This window comes from Chroicocephalus ridibundus, chromosome 3 (assembly GCF_963924245.1).
Source record: "Chroicocephalus ridibundus chromosome 3, bChrRid1.1, whole genome shotgun sequence".
Taxonomy (NCBI): Eukaryota; Metazoa; Chordata; class Aves; order Charadriiformes; family Laridae; genus Chroicocephalus; species Chroicocephalus ridibundus.
In genome coordinates this window covers 18763148-18779926 of record NC_086286.1, presented here as the reverse complement: position 1 = coordinate 18779926, position 16779 = coordinate 18763148, and the positions used below count along the sequence as shown (strand labels likewise).

Sequence of the window (16779 nt, the reverse complement as noted above, 5' to 3'; positions counted from 1 at the left end):
TGCCAAAAGTGCCGCAGCCAGGCACACAGGCGGTGGCACCGGAGCTGCCCACGGGAGTACGCCGCTTCCAGACATCCTGGCCATGTCGGTGACTAAAGGTGATGCCGCCTGTTTAGCTCAGAAACACTTCTGGAAACACCATCCAGAATCTCTTGCCTTTTGCCCACAGCAAGCTGTGGATCGAGTTTTTAATAGGCTTTCAACTCTGCCTCATCACCCACAGCAAATAATTTTGAAAAGTTGTAATACAGCAATTTACCAAAAGTGCTCCTTTAAACATCATCAGGTTAAGAAGTGGATCTACAGCACTCAGCCAGGGGAAATACTTATTCAAAGTCACTACGAAAGAGTAAAGCAATAAGACAGCTATGCAACATCCTCTGAGGAAAAGGAAAATCCTCTCTACATCTATCATAAGTGGGAGTTTCAGTTGATTTAAATAAAAACAACGAGATCACAGAAAAAAACCATTAGGTTACAATGAACAGAAATCTCCCTGGCAATACTGCGTAAGCCACTCAAGCTTTAAGAGGTTGGTTTGGGCTTTTTTGGTTTTAGTTTTGTTTTTAAAAACACACATCGCCTCCATGAAAAAGAGCACTTCCCCTCTGTAACGCGGCTGCTGAGAACACAATTCATAGAAAGTTGTCCACGTGTGTAACTAATGGGCAGATCGCAGCGTTGTGGCCTCCATTTATGTTACTTTTCCAACAGAAATCTTTTAAAAACACTGTTCTGCAGGCTTGCATGCAGAAGCTGCCTTTTCTTTTGTGACGTTGGACAATATCACATTGATTTTATCAGCAGCTGGCTGTCTCTTGAAAGAAAGAAATTACCAACATGAGCCGCAAAACCAGTACACACTAACTTGGTAAAGGCCACTGTCCATTTAGATTTTTAGTGACAGCCTATGATACCTGTACTGATTTATTTATTTTTAAATAGACAATACAAAACTATTCAGATACGAGGCTCCCCAGTACAACCCGGTGTCTACTTCTCTCATAATACCTATACACTGAGTTTGAAACTAGTCGCTTAGTGCCTAGAATCATCACACACCAAACACAGGCCACGAGATGTCCCGGCCTACCCATTTGGAATATGTATTTTAACACTGGTATAAGCTTTTACAAGAAAAGGATTTGTGAGACCCAGTGCGTTTGCAATGATTCCACACAGTGTAGTCTCAAAAGAACTATTTGTATGTATGGACCCTCCTGTAGCATTATTCTAGCACAAAAGATTCAGTGACAAATCCTATAAACAAACAAAACTAGCCAACTGCTTCACTTTCCAAGCAGCGTGAAAGGCAAGCTTAAGTAGGAAAAGTTAGAACTTGACAACACAAGATAAAAAAAGCTTAAATCTAAGGGCCCTGGTTACTATAACAACACCCCAACCAAATTTCTCAGCCATTTTGACAGCTTCAGGCACAAAAGTAATTAAAACAAGCCAAATTGTGTGAATAGCTGTTTTCGTTCCACCCTAACAGAATGGCTTGACCTAACAAAAGAATCACTTATTTTCATTGCCAGCCCAGATTTTTTTTTTTTAGCTTCTTCTGGTGGAAAGCAAGAGCAAATTGACAACACACAAATTAAAACACTTCACGGTGTATTTTGTGCAATGGCTGGTGTTGGCCTGATTAAAATTTACTCTATTCAAGATATACTTAAAAACCACAAAACAAAGGCACAATTCAGAGAGAAAGAGACCAGAACAATCCAAGTCAGACAGCAGCATTAAGAACATCAATGTTCAATTGTTGTTGTAGAAGCACCCATTCTCCCCCAAGGAAAACAACTCAGTGTCTTTGAAAACTGATGGCCACACACTCTTCCTCAGTTTTAATATAGTTGCTTGTTGTATGAAATGTGGGCTCAATGTGCTTCACACTGTTGAACAGTTTTTTTGACAGATTAAAAAAAAAAAATCAGTTCTCTGATGGAGGGAAAGATAAGCAACAGGACTCTTGAAATTTTGGCTTTTACGAAAAGGAGGCATTTCAAGGGAAGCTTTACATCTGTTGGCAGAATGTAAATTCTGACTAAACCCTTCGATAGTCACTTCCTTTGATTTGCAGAACAATTTGATGAATTAAAACATGATTCTTCTCCCTCTTCCACCCTTCAGTCACTCACGGGGCATTTGCACGACGGAGTCCGAAATCCACAGTTATTAGATGATTACAACATTTTAAATACTTTGTAAACAGAGAGCTGGAGTATCTGTACAAAATAATCCCAAACCAGAGGATGCAGAGGCCAGACATGCAATATGCGGATTGTGAAAGGCCTAATACTTCCAACACACAGTTAAACCCTTTCCCAAGTTACGGTCTTCACCGACTTAGGAGTCTTGTAACATACCTTCACTTTCAACTTCCAGGGAACAGTTTAAAAGCATTTGGACTCTATGTTTTTCTAAAGGCATTAGGAAGTTCAATGCAACACCCTGCTTCTTAACAAGCTTCCCTGTATGATCCTGTGCCAGTTACTTAGAGAATGGGAGTGCGAGAAACTCAGCTTATTCATGAAGTGACAACACTTGCCTGCCTATCATGCTTATCCCCAACATCCCCCTTAATGATACAACTGTGACAGGAGCAAAACAAAACCAGCTTTTGCCAACATGAAAGAAGCTCTTCCACATCTCCTGTTCCCCAAGAACAGCAGAAATGTTAGCATTCAGGATAATACTGCTTACACGTGGAAGCTCTGATCCTAAAGATGCTTTGAGAATAAAGCAGCCAGTGTTATGGGAAGGAAAATGTAGCAGATAAATAGATACTTCCTACATGAAAAAGTTATTTCTGGATTGACATACCAAGAACTGACCCAGGATCAGTTGGGAAAAAACAACATCACACAAAACCCTTCAAAGACTGACTCACATCCTCACTTTGACTCTTAACTTCATTAGTCTGGTAGCATTACAGTGGCAGGCGGCAGGTGATTGGCTACCATGAGCACAAGTTAAATATTTTCAGAAGAAAAAATAAATTTCACACTGCAAGGAAGACGACCACAAAGCGCTGAAATCCAGTTCAAGTAAGAAATGTGCAGGTAAATTTTACAGCTGATTATATACTGTACTACTGATAGCTTAAATTATTATTTTGTGCAAAAATTAGCAGCACTTATTTGAGAATAAAGACAAATACATTATGTGAAACATTAGGACTACTATACTTTGAAGTTACCCGCATTACATTAGCTAATACACATCAAGTTCTGTCTACGTGGTAACAGATATTTGGAAGAGCCACCTAAAACCAGCATTACTGTCAAACCACATTGCGGTCAGTCAGTATTCATGCTGCTGTCACATTTTCCACTGTAACGATAAACGTCACTCACTTAAAATACAAAGATACTACTTACTTGGTTCCAGCTTCTTCAGATCCTCAAGCTTAAATTCATCCTGTGACTGGGTGGACTAGAACATTACAGAGAAAGAGTTAGAACTTAGTATGCATCTTCCTCTCAGACAGGGCTACCGTATCTTAGAATCAGCATGCAAGGTGCTTCCTTTGTTCAAACATACCAGCTTACTTCAAAGCTTCAGAGTCCTAAAAAACTGAAACAAAATCTTCCCAACAGAGGCTAGGTTCACGGGTCAGGCGGAAAGTGCATTACTTATAATTTATTGAGAACAAATTTATCCCAGGTTCTAAGCTCTACTACAACGTAAATATTTTTAAAGCAATTAGTTGGTCTTTCATACTTACTGCGCACAGTAACATTAAGACAGAGGGACTTCTTTTAATTCTTCCCCAGTCAAGCTGTTCTGAAGCAAGATCAGCTGTAAGACTACACTGCAAAGCGACGCTCCAACAGGAGCATTCACAGTTCAAGACACACGTCCAACATTGTAACGCTGGCACAAATTACAGTAAACAGGATGAGCTTGACAAAACACTCAGCTAAGAGCTCACTGCAAATGGAAGAGGGATTCCCAGCTCTCCTTTCTCCAACTCTGATGGTGCAGTTTCCTCATCTGGCTATAGCACATGTCTGCTTCTCAGCAAGCCTATTGGACTCGCTAACTCAACGGAAAAGTTATAATTTTTTTATTCTGAGGTAGTTCACTGACAGTTTGATAAGCTGAACTAGCCTATTCTGAGATGACAAGTGGCAGAGCCAGCATAAGAAAAATAGCGCAAATACAAGGATTGACACTGGACATCCTCTTTCAGGCAGAGGATCAGGTCTTACCTGTTGTGTCATTGCACCCTTGACGTCTCTTAAGATTACCCATTGTTTTCAACAATTCTTCAAGGCCCAGCGGTTGTTTTTTGTTTTTTGTTTTTTTTTTTTTTCCTCTTTGATTTTACCCAAGTGTCAAAAGGGACTTTTTGCAAGACTACAGAAGGACCGTAAAGCAGCTATACCCATACTGTTAGAAGAATGGGAAGAGATGACCACACTTGCTAACTGCTTTAATCTCTGCTAAGAAACTGGAACAAAACCACAGCAAGTAAAACACTCCCCAAAGCAAAGTGGAAGAAAAGTTCTAGTACCCTCACACAAGGTTATAAAATCCTTGAGTTACTGCTGAGGGACCGACAGCAAGGAAGGCTGTTCTTGCAAGACATCATCTCTTCAGTTTGGCAGGTTATGACATTGCTGCACCTTCTGCTGTTGCTCTGAGGCACGACCCAACCCAGGAAGCTGTCCCACAGTGGAACACACCTGCCCTCATCACAAAGTCACAGGGAATCAGAACAAGCACAACACTGTTCAAACCCCCCACATTTATTTTAGATTAAAATAGAAAGACAGCTAGAGATAACCAAATAATTCTTCAAAGGTCACACAGCCTCAAGACTGGTCAGCCCCCACCTCATCAGTCCAGCTCCAGCATGATGACTAAGTTGCCACTGCATCACAGCCTCTCAGACAAATGAAGGCAGCACAGTGGAGCTGCTAAACCTTGTACAGCAACATGAAGTACTCAGGAGCGCTGCCTTGAGCAACTCAATGCAAAATTAGCCTGTCACCACTCTTTGTCAGTACAGAGGTAATCCAATAACCCAAACTGTGCTTCAGTTCATTCATCCCTCCCCTGCCTCTTTTGGCAATTTCTCTCGCTTCCCTTTTGTTTTGGGGATAAGATTGTGCTGATGGAAAAAACAAACTCACTTCCATGACACCTACATCCAGTCCAGAAAAAGAGTCCAAAGAGTAGCTTCTAAATCTGGATGGGGCTTTGAACAACCTGGTCTAGTGGGAGGTGTCCCTGCCCATAGCAGGGAGGTTGGAAATAGATGGTCTTCAAGGTCCCTTCCAAACGAAACCATTCTATGATTTTCACACATTTGCCTACAGCACTGACAGTCTTCATGACTGCTACAAAGTAATTTTTATCATTTTTATTCTACACACACATTCTTTCTTGTGCTCTATTATGATTTGTGAAGTGGCTGAATTAGATGCAAGGGTCACTCTGGGGATCTTTTTACCCTTGCACACAGGTTAGGAAGACAAAGTAATCATTTCTGAAGGAGTAAAATGAGGTAAAGAACCAAAGACACAAAAGCTGCAGTTAAATTCCTGTACAAACCCTAGTACATGCTCATATAAGCACTTAAAGGTTTTTAAGGCAGCCCCTTGGGGCATCATGCTGACAAACTGGAAAGTCCAAGTGTTCAAGTGTTTGTTCACTCTGTTTTCAGAAGTTTTGGCTATGTCTGAAGACATTAAACTAGTTTTGAAAAGCTCTACAGTTCCCTATCACTAAAGTATGAAGTCACATAGGAAAAAGAGCTATACCTGTAAAGCTGCACTTCTCAGTTCCAAGCATGTTGCAATTTTAGCTATGGTTTTCTGTAAAAAAAAAAAAAAAAAAAGAAAAGAGAAATTTACTTAATTTTGTACTGAAACTGCCTTCTTCTACATTCATATTTGTTTAAAATATAAATACAAACAACCCCTTTTCTTGCAAAGATTTCAGATCTATTATTCAGTACCAGATCATCCAGCATCAAAAGCTTTTTTAGACACAAGCAACATTTTCTGAAAGCGCAATAGATGAAACAGACATCTGCCACTTATCCCCCCTCCCACCACTCATCAACACAGATGGGGGTCATTCACTCAGCAGAAACTGTAATAATGCCTACTACAAACCACAAATTGTTTATAAACTCAACTGCTCTGAAGTGATAGGTGAGAGCAAGGGAAAAAAAAATATCCAACTAAACAGTGTATTACCTTCTGAGAGCTTGAGTGGTTTGTTCTAATTTGCCCTTTTAGGAGTCACGCCCACAGTTTCCCTGTTGGGTTTATAATCTCAGCAGACCAGTTCAGCCCTCCTCAGAAATTACAGAAGCCCAGTATCTCAGCACTGAAAAAACACGGTCCGCTTTTGTGGGTTTTGGTGGGAGGGGGAAGTATAAAGGCGGATTATTTTTCTAGCTTTCTATTTTTGTAATTTTAAGACATTTAAACTCCGAGTGAAGCATGAAATAGGTTCTTTGATTCAAACTTGTCAGCTATCTAAAATACTCCTGAGCAGAACTATGAAGTAATTTCTTATTTTAATTTAAGAATGTAGAAAGAGGGAAGGGTTTCAAAATAGGCCATTGCTAGCAGTCTTACTTTGAAGGCAGTGCTACTTAATCTTTTATGTCTCACAAAATAAGAAGCTCCAGCAACCGTCACATTTGTTTCTATTATTACCAGCCAAAAGGAGGAGTTAAGACTTCGGTAACTGACAGCAAGTGGACGTAACTGCACAGTATATTTTACCTTGCCTGACTATCACAAGTTTGTTCATGAACTAAAAGGTTTTAGTGAAGAAAAACTAAGACTATCCGCAGAGATAAGGGCCAAACATAATTCAAAGTGCTCTGTGGAACATTTATAGGGCAAAAAACCCAGCAACAATGAAGCTACAAAGCAAAGCACTTTATTTTCAAAGTAAGTTTTCCCCCCAGAAGGAAGATTAAAGTTGAAATACGCACCTGTAACTCATTCTCTCCTTTTAAATCAGGCAGTATAAAAACAGCTCCCCCCAAGCTGGATGCACGGGGAGAAAAAGATCTCCTACAGCACAACTCTTGCATCTAAAGATCTTCAAGGGTATGGGCATCTGGCAAGTTATGTGGTATCAATCAAAAGCCAAAACTTCCCTTTAAAGGAGGGTTACATTTTAGGGCTCCAAGAGGTTTGTAGCAGCAAATAAAAAAGCTTTTATCTACATGCTTTCACAACTACCTTCCCCAGTCATCTGCCCTGACTCCCCTGCAAAGGGATGTCACAACTCCTTCTCACACAGCTCCTGGGCCACCGCTAGTTTCAACAGGCTGGGCTAAAAGCTAAGCGGCTCCAGTTTCAGTTCACCTTACGCCGCACAAAGTTGGAAGAGTTCAGGAGCTGAATCATAAACAGATCAGACATCAATACCTCAAGGACAGAGCCAACAGCTGGAGTGTGTCAAAGCCTCAGATACCTGATTTTCATCCGACATCACAGCCTCATCAAAGTTTTCAAAGCCCTTTCTCCCTAACTGGTATCTCCTCTAGTCTTAAGCACTCTGTTACAACATGGCATTAGCCCAGACTTTACATCCTCATAGTTTGTATTACTGTCCATTGTATGGAGGTCTTATAAAAAATTCAGTTCTTTTGAGCACCTTCCAGGAAAGTAGCAAGTGATGCATATTAGCACAGGACACACATTGTTTTCTCCTCTACCTAGGATGCAGCACATGCAGCGGTGTGCTATTTGAGAATTTTAGTATAGACCAACGTGACCACATGCTTGCATGCAAGATGGCAGAGTTAAAACAATAGTACAGCTCCATTTCTGTGGAGGTTCATTTTGTAGTCTAGGTTCAGTCAATAAACTTCTACCTCCCTGAAATAAATTCTGCCACATAACAGAAATCCATGGCTGGATCTCCAACGTAGCTTGGAAAAACAGAGATTTTTTGAAAGAGACAGGAATATATAGTCCTGGATTAGTTTTGATGCTTTCAGACCCACACTCCATACAGGGGTGTTGTGGATTTACATATACCTTCAGGCTGGATGGGAGGACACCAGGCAGTACTACAGAAACAGGTTCTCTGTCTTCAGGGTAAGAACGCACTACATTCATCTAATCAGCTGCAGTGTAACAAAAGGAATTCCTTTTTATATTTGAGAACATCTGGAAAGATACATTTGCAAAGGTAGAATCTTAGAGGAAGGTGTGAAGTAATGGGTAAAAGAAAGGAATCCAGAGGTTCCCTAGGGACGGGAGGGGAAATCTCTAAGGTTTGACTGCAGCTCTAACATTTGCAAAAACCCAGCTGTTCCGATGGTTTGGGTGTTGATTGCTGAGCAAAGAGTATGCCCATTCTGTGTTAGATCAAAACCCCTCCAACTCCACCACAGAAAGAGGGCTACGAGTTCCCAGGGTGCCAGCACACAGTCCCTGTGCCCCACGACAGACACAGAACATGTAAACAGAGTTTCATATGGCTCTTCCCCTCCCAGTCTCGCATGCAGACCATTAAACCCACACTGTAAATGAGGTCTCAAGAAGCACTGCTCAACCCCTATCTCCTTTGTCAATTCACCAATAAGCTCAGCAAAACTCCAGTTCCCTATCCTGCAGACTCCTAACTGTTTTCCTAAAACTGCCTGAACTCGGTACCTCCTAACAGGACCAACAGCTATACAAAAATGTGTGTCCTCTGGCTCCTGGGGGTTGAAGGGCAATAATGGCTCTAGAAACAGATTAATTGAAGAGAGTTTGGGAGTCTTAAAATAGTAAAGAATAGGTTTTATATGGAATCTATTGAAATATGGCAAGCTCCCAGCAGGCATTATTCATAACTATTTTTTTAAGGGACCACACCCAACCCAAAAGTTAAAAATGCAGCTAAACACTGCTATCATTTTCAGCTGCAACTATCCCATGCAAAGGCTCCTTTTTGCAGCAGGGAAAACACTCTGCATCTCATTAGAAAGACTGAAGCCATAATTAACTTTGCTAGTTTAAAATAGTTAAGATTCAGTTTTATGTAAACTCGTGATTAGACAGGGAAAAAGTCAGTTGATCTCGTAGTCAAGGTTTCTTCAGTGCAGTTGTGTGAGTAATGACTGTGCTAACTGTAATGCAGTCAAAGATGTTTGCATAAATACAGAGCCAGAGCAGAGTTTGGCTTTAAAGAGAGGTCTAGGCTGTTAGGAGACCAGTAGTTTAATGAATCATGCTAAGACTGTTCAACGGTGCTCTTATTGCAGCAAGTTGCCACTGCAGAAAAAAAAAGCATGGTTTTCTAATACTGAAGAAATCTCAGCCTAGCACAAAAACAGTTACACGAGAAGCAACAACTGCGGTTAGAAGAGGGCTTTAAAGGTCAAATTTATTGCATAGAGAACTGGGTGAGAGTAACGATAGCTGGAGGCAAGCTGACAACCATGGCCAAGCCTGACTGAAACAATTCATGTAGCAAAACACAGTGGTTGATGATGAATGAAGACAGGATTTTTTAGGAAATTAAGGTAAAACAAAGAACATCAGGATGCAGATGTTAAGACTGAGGCAAATCCACCAGTAACTATCTGTTAGTATTCCATGCACGCAGCTTTGAGGAGATGAAATTGTTGCACCGCCTCCTTAAAGCTGTTGCAGGGTGACTAGATTTAAACACAATGATTTGTTGTTTACAGTATTTATCTGCAGAGAAATACTTCAACAAAATTCAAAATCACTAATGAAGATTCCATCACCGTCAATTATCCAAGTCAAGACAGAGCCTTTCCCAAGGACTAAAACTCCAGAATTACATCCAGCAGTAAATGTAAGATGACAACGTTCCAGAAGCTGAAAAATCCAGGAATGAACAGCAAGTTCTGGAGACTAGTCTGCTCTATCAAGGGAAGTAGCATACAGTGTTTCAAAACAGACTCTTCAGATCAAGAGCAAAAAGGCAAGATATGAGTATTTAGAAGTCTGAATTCTTACCATAAACAATACATTTATTATAAGATAAATGATAACTGGCTCACAGTATGTCTAGGAAAGAAATCGGTGGTATCTGTCAAGCATTGTTAGATTAACAGATTGTATGATTATACTAGCAAGTAACATACCATCAATTATGGTGTGGCCATATCTGCACTGTAACACCACCTGTGATGCACGAAATAAACCCAAATATGGAAAAAGTTTATACAAACAGATGGGGCTGAGGATTTGAACCTAGCCTTGCCCTTTCCCTGTAGCTGTAAAGCTAGTAGTTTTCCCTTGGTACAGAGGAATCGCTGCCGAAATCCATCTTCCCCACTGAGTACGTCAAGTAAGAAACAACGACAGCCTCACAATAATTCTTAGCAGTAGGTATGCTCCTTTGCAAAACAGCTAACTGTAAATCTACACAAAGACTGGAAGAAGGGTAGATCAAGCAACTGGAAATCATTATTAGCTTCACAGCCTTGCCTTCTCCAATCTATGAAATTCTGTGCACAGCCCTGGCCAGTAATATCAGATAAGTAAACCCTGAAGTTTACACACTCTTCTACATTCAGAATAATAAAGAGATGGCTCTTATATGACATACAGAACCTCAGAAAGAAAGTTATTGGGGAAAGATACTTTCTGGAAACGGGAGGAAAGCGCATATTGGTGGATGCATTGGCAGGAACTTAGTTGAGCAAAAGTAGCTGGTTTGGTATGTAGATTATTTTTTGAAGGGTGGCAAGAGAGAAGATGCATTTCTATTTAAGCAAACTGCTTGAAAACCAAAAGCATGCTAAACTTTACTCCTACAAGCCAAGTGAATGACACTAGCGATGATAGTAATTGGTCACAATCACTAGATTACACTGTCTGAGCTCCCACAGAAATAGGGAAGACCAGAACAGCAAGGACCTTAACATTTTTCTGTACAGAGTTTTAAGTGCTTCTTCCAAAGCAATAGCAAGACTCTTATTTTTGTTGTGACTAGCATTCCTCATGGTAGAGGAGGGAAAAAGAACATTCTCTCAACAAAATGTTGGGGAATTTGGCTGTGTATGTGGCTAATGAAATAGGCACCACCATTTGATAATCAGATCAAAGTTTCAGTGCATCATCCCCTTACTGATCTACAAAAAAAGGCAAGTGATATAAACCTCAACCTCTTTTGTAAGTTATATCAGCTTTAGAAACAGGTTATCACTCTGCAAGGATTCAAAACAGCCACTCCTTAGTTTTTCTTTCCAGAAGACTGTTGTGTTCAGACATGATCACAGTTGCACATCTGAGGTCAGTTATCTCTGCTTCCTGAGCCCCCCAGGCCTTTCCTCACGGCTGACCTCACTCACTTCCACAATCTGGTCCAAGGTCCTTTCCACAAGATTCAGGGAACATCTGGAAGCAAAGCCCTGTGTGGTTCTGGTTCCCATACTCACAGGAGATGATGCCTCCAGAAGTGAGATTAACAGCTTCGTCTTCATAAAATAATCATATTTTCAAAAGCATCCAGAGAGGGGAAACACGCGGTAAAGATGACTATAGCTAACAACGATGCAGAAAGCTACCAGCAAGGGACAGAGAGCAGAAGCAATCAAAGAGTAAGCAGCTGTCCAACATTAACAAAGCCCCCAAGCCTTCAGTTCAGGAAAGGTGGACCAAATCCTTCTCCAAGATTATGACTCAACTTAAGAAGATCATGAGCCTTATCTTCTTTGCAGAAGGTAAACAGAACATGGAAGAGCTGCTCTTTGCTTTTTTTATTGGTACACACTGAGGAAACAGTTACAAACCTCTGTCAGATTCTACATAAAGGTGTATTTCTTTGTAATGAGCTTCTTTAAACACATCAAGTTCATCTCCAATTTCTGTAGCCATGACCTGTTTTTGGGACCAACATTTCCAAACACAAATCCCATTACTCTAACACCCTATTACCATAGGTGAGATTCTGGGCGAGCAAAGGTCAATTTTCAGGCAATGACATTCCTCAAACAAGTGATTTTAATTGTGAAATCTGGAAATACAGGGGTTCTTTAATTTGGTATTCCTAAGAAAAACATGCCTTTATACAAGAAATGAAAATTTAGAAGGGCCTCATATCTCAAAATAAGTTGTTTTGCTGAAAATGCTTCAGTTTACAAGACCTCAGCTAGCATTTTCCTCTTAAATCCTTTCACAGAATTTCATTAATATGATGCTGAGACAAGACACAGGGTTTTCAACTGAGGGGCGGGAGGAAGAAGTGAAGTAATTTCAATATTTTGAAAGACTATAAACAAATAACATTCTAGGAGACTACTAGGGAGTATTCTGCCAGGAGTCTTCCCAGTCAGGTGTTACATGTTAAGCTAAAATCCTCCTCGCACACCCTTGATGTCTGCAGTTCAAGACATTTTGTATTCAGACTTCACAACATAAGTTGTGCTAACGTTGTATAAGCAAGTTATCAAAAGGCCACCCAAAAAAAGAAACACCCAGGTTATAAAGGACTCTGGCCAGCATGCATGACTTTCAATATTACACAGCAGAGCATTGGTCATATCTAATGACAGCAACTGTTTTAGCCACCTTTCTGTTTTTGTGCATATATTGAGGGACGAAAAAAGGTCTCGTAAGGCTCTGGTGTGTGAAATAAGAAAAATCCAACATAATACACATCAACATCTACAAATCAAGCTCCTTGACTGAGCAAACAGCAATACTCACCTTTTGATCTTCCGTGAATTCAGAGTTGTTGTGCTGAGACTGCGCCTCTTTTTGTAGATGCCTTGCTAATCTGGATGGGAGGGAAAGAAAACTGTAGAGTGGGAACACAACACAGCAACACACACCCCCCAGTCTCCAGAAAACATGACAGCCCAAAGGTCTGCGAGACTGCTGCTCCAAATAATTTTTGTTTTGTTTTAACAAGGATTTCTATAACCATGATAGGCCATACTTAAAAAAAAAAAATCCAGAAGATGGACAACGTATGCAACTACGTTAGGCAGGAAAGACTACATATATAATGTATCAGGAAAGGACAACAGGTAAGAAGGTCCTTCTAGCCAAGAGCCCCTTTTATAAGCACTGACCTTTTTCCTCTCCCCGTCTTCTTATTTTATAACAACAAACCATACTCCCTGTGAAGGCCCACAGTGGAACAAGCCCATGTGCATTCCACGGGGAGAGTGTGAGGCAAGTGGGCTTGCCAGGAGGCACAGGCACCCTAGGGGATGGCCGCAGGCTCTCCCAGCGCTGGAAGCCCAGAGCAGGGCAGCCTGGGCCAAGGCTGGCCAGGGTGTATCAGCTCACATTTGTGCCTGTCAGCATCACATGCAGAGCAGAGACCCCACCCCGTGTCACCAGGGAGAAAGGAGTACCAAGGGGTTTGGAAAGGAGCAGTAAGCAAACAGCTCCAGAAAGCGAAAGGAAACTGGAGAGGGAAGCTATGGGAAGAGTTACTGTTTCCGTCCGGGGAGGAAGGAGAACGTTAAACAAGCAAAACCTCTGGGCAATTGTTGCCATTCCCTGTAAATAATTAAAAAAAAAAAAAGCAGAGTGGGAGGAGGGACAGGGGTTGAGGGGAAACTCAGGGACAGCAGAAGCACTCAAGGCATCGCAATACACTTCCATCTGGAACCTCAGAAGTTTGCCTTATTAAAGAGATTCAGCTTCTTGACACCACTGCAGTGGGCATTACCCTGGGTTTTTTGTGGAGGGTGGGGGAGGGTTAAAAGACATACACCAAGATGCATACACCAAACCAGGTTACTGTCAAAGCCTGTGTCAGAAATAAGAATCAGAATTCAATTATTTCTTCGGTTTTCCTAAAAAATAAACTCTCTTAAAAACACAAGGACTGAAGCCTCTGTAGCTTTTAACTACACAACCAAACAGGACAAGGTAACTGCACAACTCAGTGGTGTTGGCCCCCTTCGGGGGGGAACGGGGCGGGGGAAGATGGTGGCTGAAAAAAGACAGCATAAACATGCATGAATCAAAATGTACACTCCTTCCCTACTGCCCCCGCCGATATAATACACAGGACATGTAGAAAGGGCACTTAAAAGTGACGATTTAAGAAAACATATCACCATAGCAGCAATATGTCACCCACAACAAGCAGCATGACAGTATTAACGTGTCTGCAAGCATCAGTAACACAACCCTCTTCCCAATACAAAAACCCCCCACCCTAATCCAAATAAACGCATCTGGCATCCCACTTGAAGCTTGTTCAAAGTTGGATCACACCAAGTTCTACAGACAGGGATATTCAACAGGGAAGCACCTGAATGAATAAGGGCCAATCTTTGCCCCAAGTCTCCTGGAACTTCCAGGATCAACATAAAGACCTGAGCAGACATAAGTCCTCCTGGACACAGGAGGCAAATAATTGTGTTTTACATCAGCAGCCATTAAATTCGTGGACTGAACTACCTTAGATTAGGGAAAATCTCAGCGTCAGCAAGCTCACTATAATCACCTTCTCCCCAGCCTCCCTGTGCTGATCAGTACAGGCCTTACCAATGCGAGCAGCACCTGGCCAACTGCAGCAACACACTCGTTCATCCCATCACACGTTGCCATTCGAGAAGGTAACAGCATAAAGCCATGCCATTACATCTCTCTAGAGCTACAAGTAGGTATCTTGCCCTGTGCTTATTTGCAACTTCTACCCTATACATTCAAGTTGTTTTTAATTTACCTGCTATATCTACAAGAACCTGATACACTCAGCAAAAAGGTTCTGCTCCTCTAGGAAATACCTCCCTGTAATCCTTTGATCTTCTCTCCCCTTTCTTCTCCCTCCTGGAACCACAGAGTTCATTTACTGACGACTACTCTATTCAGTAGAAACTCACTGATAAGGCTTGCAAGAGCAGCTTACAATACTACTCAAGAAGAGCTTTCTTACAAAGATATCACACTGTGCCGAAGTCAGAATAAAGCAAGAGCGTGAAGATGACCTCATTCTCATCAGACACAAGTGATGCTGGGAGGAAGGGAACAAAAGTCATACTTCAACTCTCAAACTGCCTGCAAATGTTTAGCAACCTTACTTCTCAATGAAGCGAGCTCAGAATGAGAAGCCTGAAGACTTTTCATTCTGAAGAAACATCATTACATGAAACTGGCTGCTGAGACTGCCGAGTTTAAAGCACTAAGATCCTACTGGATTCCTTGTAGATGTCCACATAAGAGCAGTTATTAAAAATATCTTATTTTACGTTCTGATGATTGTTTTTATCTTCTGAGATACAGATCTGGAAGAGAACTTCTTTTCATCCCTGTGACAAGGTTTGTAGTAGCAGCTTGTCCTGTTCTAAAGGCCATCAGCAAACAGCAAATAACTGAACTCGCATCATCCTGTCTGGTGAGAGAATGAAATGATGAGATTATAGCATCTCATGACTATGCCGTATGCAGCCTGCAGTCTAGTGACTCTGGCAACTGAACTGGTGGCCAGTGTGGTTACAGCCAATAACTCAAATAGTCCTGAACAGTGCTAGAAGATCTCTCGGAAAGCAGCTCTTCAGCTGACTTTCTTTCGGGAAACCCTCTGTGCAAACCCTCTGGACTTCTTCCAGAAAATGCACTATAAGAAACTTAGCCTACAGATCACAAGGAAATAGCTTTCATCTTCATGGTGATGAGCATACTACAGGAGAGCATTTAGACTAAAGCTACCAGGTGTGTTTCTAAGGATACCATCAACAGTGCCAACACTGGCCTGATACCAAGGGATACACGGATGGCGTGGTGCCACCCAGTGCAGGACAACCTAACTGAGGCTGCGCCAGTCGCTGCCCTGCCACCACCGGGTTCCCCGCTCTCCCACCCGGGTTCCATCGGGGGTGAAACACCCAAGGGTGCGACGGGCCGGTTTTCACCCTGATGGGTCGTTTGGGGTCTTTAAGAGGGTAAGGCAGCCCATTTGCCTCAGCCGGGTGCCCCCTTCCTCACACGCACGGTGCCCGGCGGACGTGGCGATGGGATGGGGGTACCCCGGGCCCCCGGCGCCTGTCGCCACGGGGCTCCACCAGCCACCAGCCTCGACGGCCCACGCCCGGGGGGCCCCGCGGCTCCACGGCCCCCACCCTCGCAGAAGGAGGGGCCGGCTCCCGCCTCGCCCCCCAGCAAAGGGGGACAGCGCCCGGCCGAGCACCCGCCACCGACCAGCGGCCTCGGCGGGGCGGCTCCCGGCGAGTTTGGGCGGCGGCGACCAGCCCCCCCCCCCGCCCCACCTGAGGGGACGCCCCGACCCAGGGCCCCACGCTTTATGTACCGGCGGGGCCTGAGGGGTGAGGGGTGCCGCGGCCTAGGCCCGGCGGGGCTCCCCCCCACCCTGCCCCGCCCCGGGGCCGCACACCACCCCCCAAGCCCCGGCCCCTCGCCCGGGGTTCTATGGCCGTGCCGCGGCCCGGCGGGTGAGCGCCGGGAGCCGCCCGCCCCCGCACTCACATCTGGTACTCGTCGATCGCCTCCACCAGTTGCCCCCAGGAATCGAAGTCGGTGCCTTTCCTGAAGCTGGCGCCCCAGCGCTGCAGGAGGCTCCGGGCCGCCTCCGACATAGCCCCAGCACTAGGGCACCATGCTCACCCCGGGGGCCGGGGCACCGCGCCGGGCAGCCGCCTCCCGCCAGCGCCAGCCCCGCGCCCGCCGCCGGCCCGGCCCAGCCCAACCCCGCCGCCGCGACAACCAAACACGGCCACCGCCTCCCACCAGCGCCGCCCAGCGAGGTAGGCTGCGCCGGCCGCGCCCGCCCGCGCCATCGCTACCGAGGCGGCAGCGAGCGGAGGGAGGGGGGGGGGGGGGGGGAAGCGCCATTTCCGCCTCG

The 16779-nt window shown here is 43.6% G+C and overlaps 1 protein-coding gene across 2 annotated transcripts in view; it reads right to left on the bottom strand.

Annotated features, from left to right (window-relative positions):
* The window catches only part of AIDA (axin interactor, dorsalization associated), a 29559-nt gene extending 12897 nt beyond the window's left edge, over positions 1–16662 (bottom strand). For both annotated transcript variants that reach the window (XM_063328241.1, XM_063328243.1), the window contains exons 1-4: positions 16404–16662; positions 12663–12732; positions 5778–5831; positions 3387–3441 (exon numbers count right to left, since the gene is read on the bottom strand). In XM_063328241.1, the coding sequence (XP_063184311.1) occupies positions 3387–3441; positions 5778–5831; positions 12663–12732; positions 16404–16513 (289 nt within the window). In that variant the 5' untranslated portion in view covers positions 16514–16662. The remainder of the gene's footprint in view (positions 1–3386; positions 3442–5777; positions 5832–12662; positions 12733–16403) is intronic.
* Positions 16663–16779: the final 117 nt, after the last annotated feature.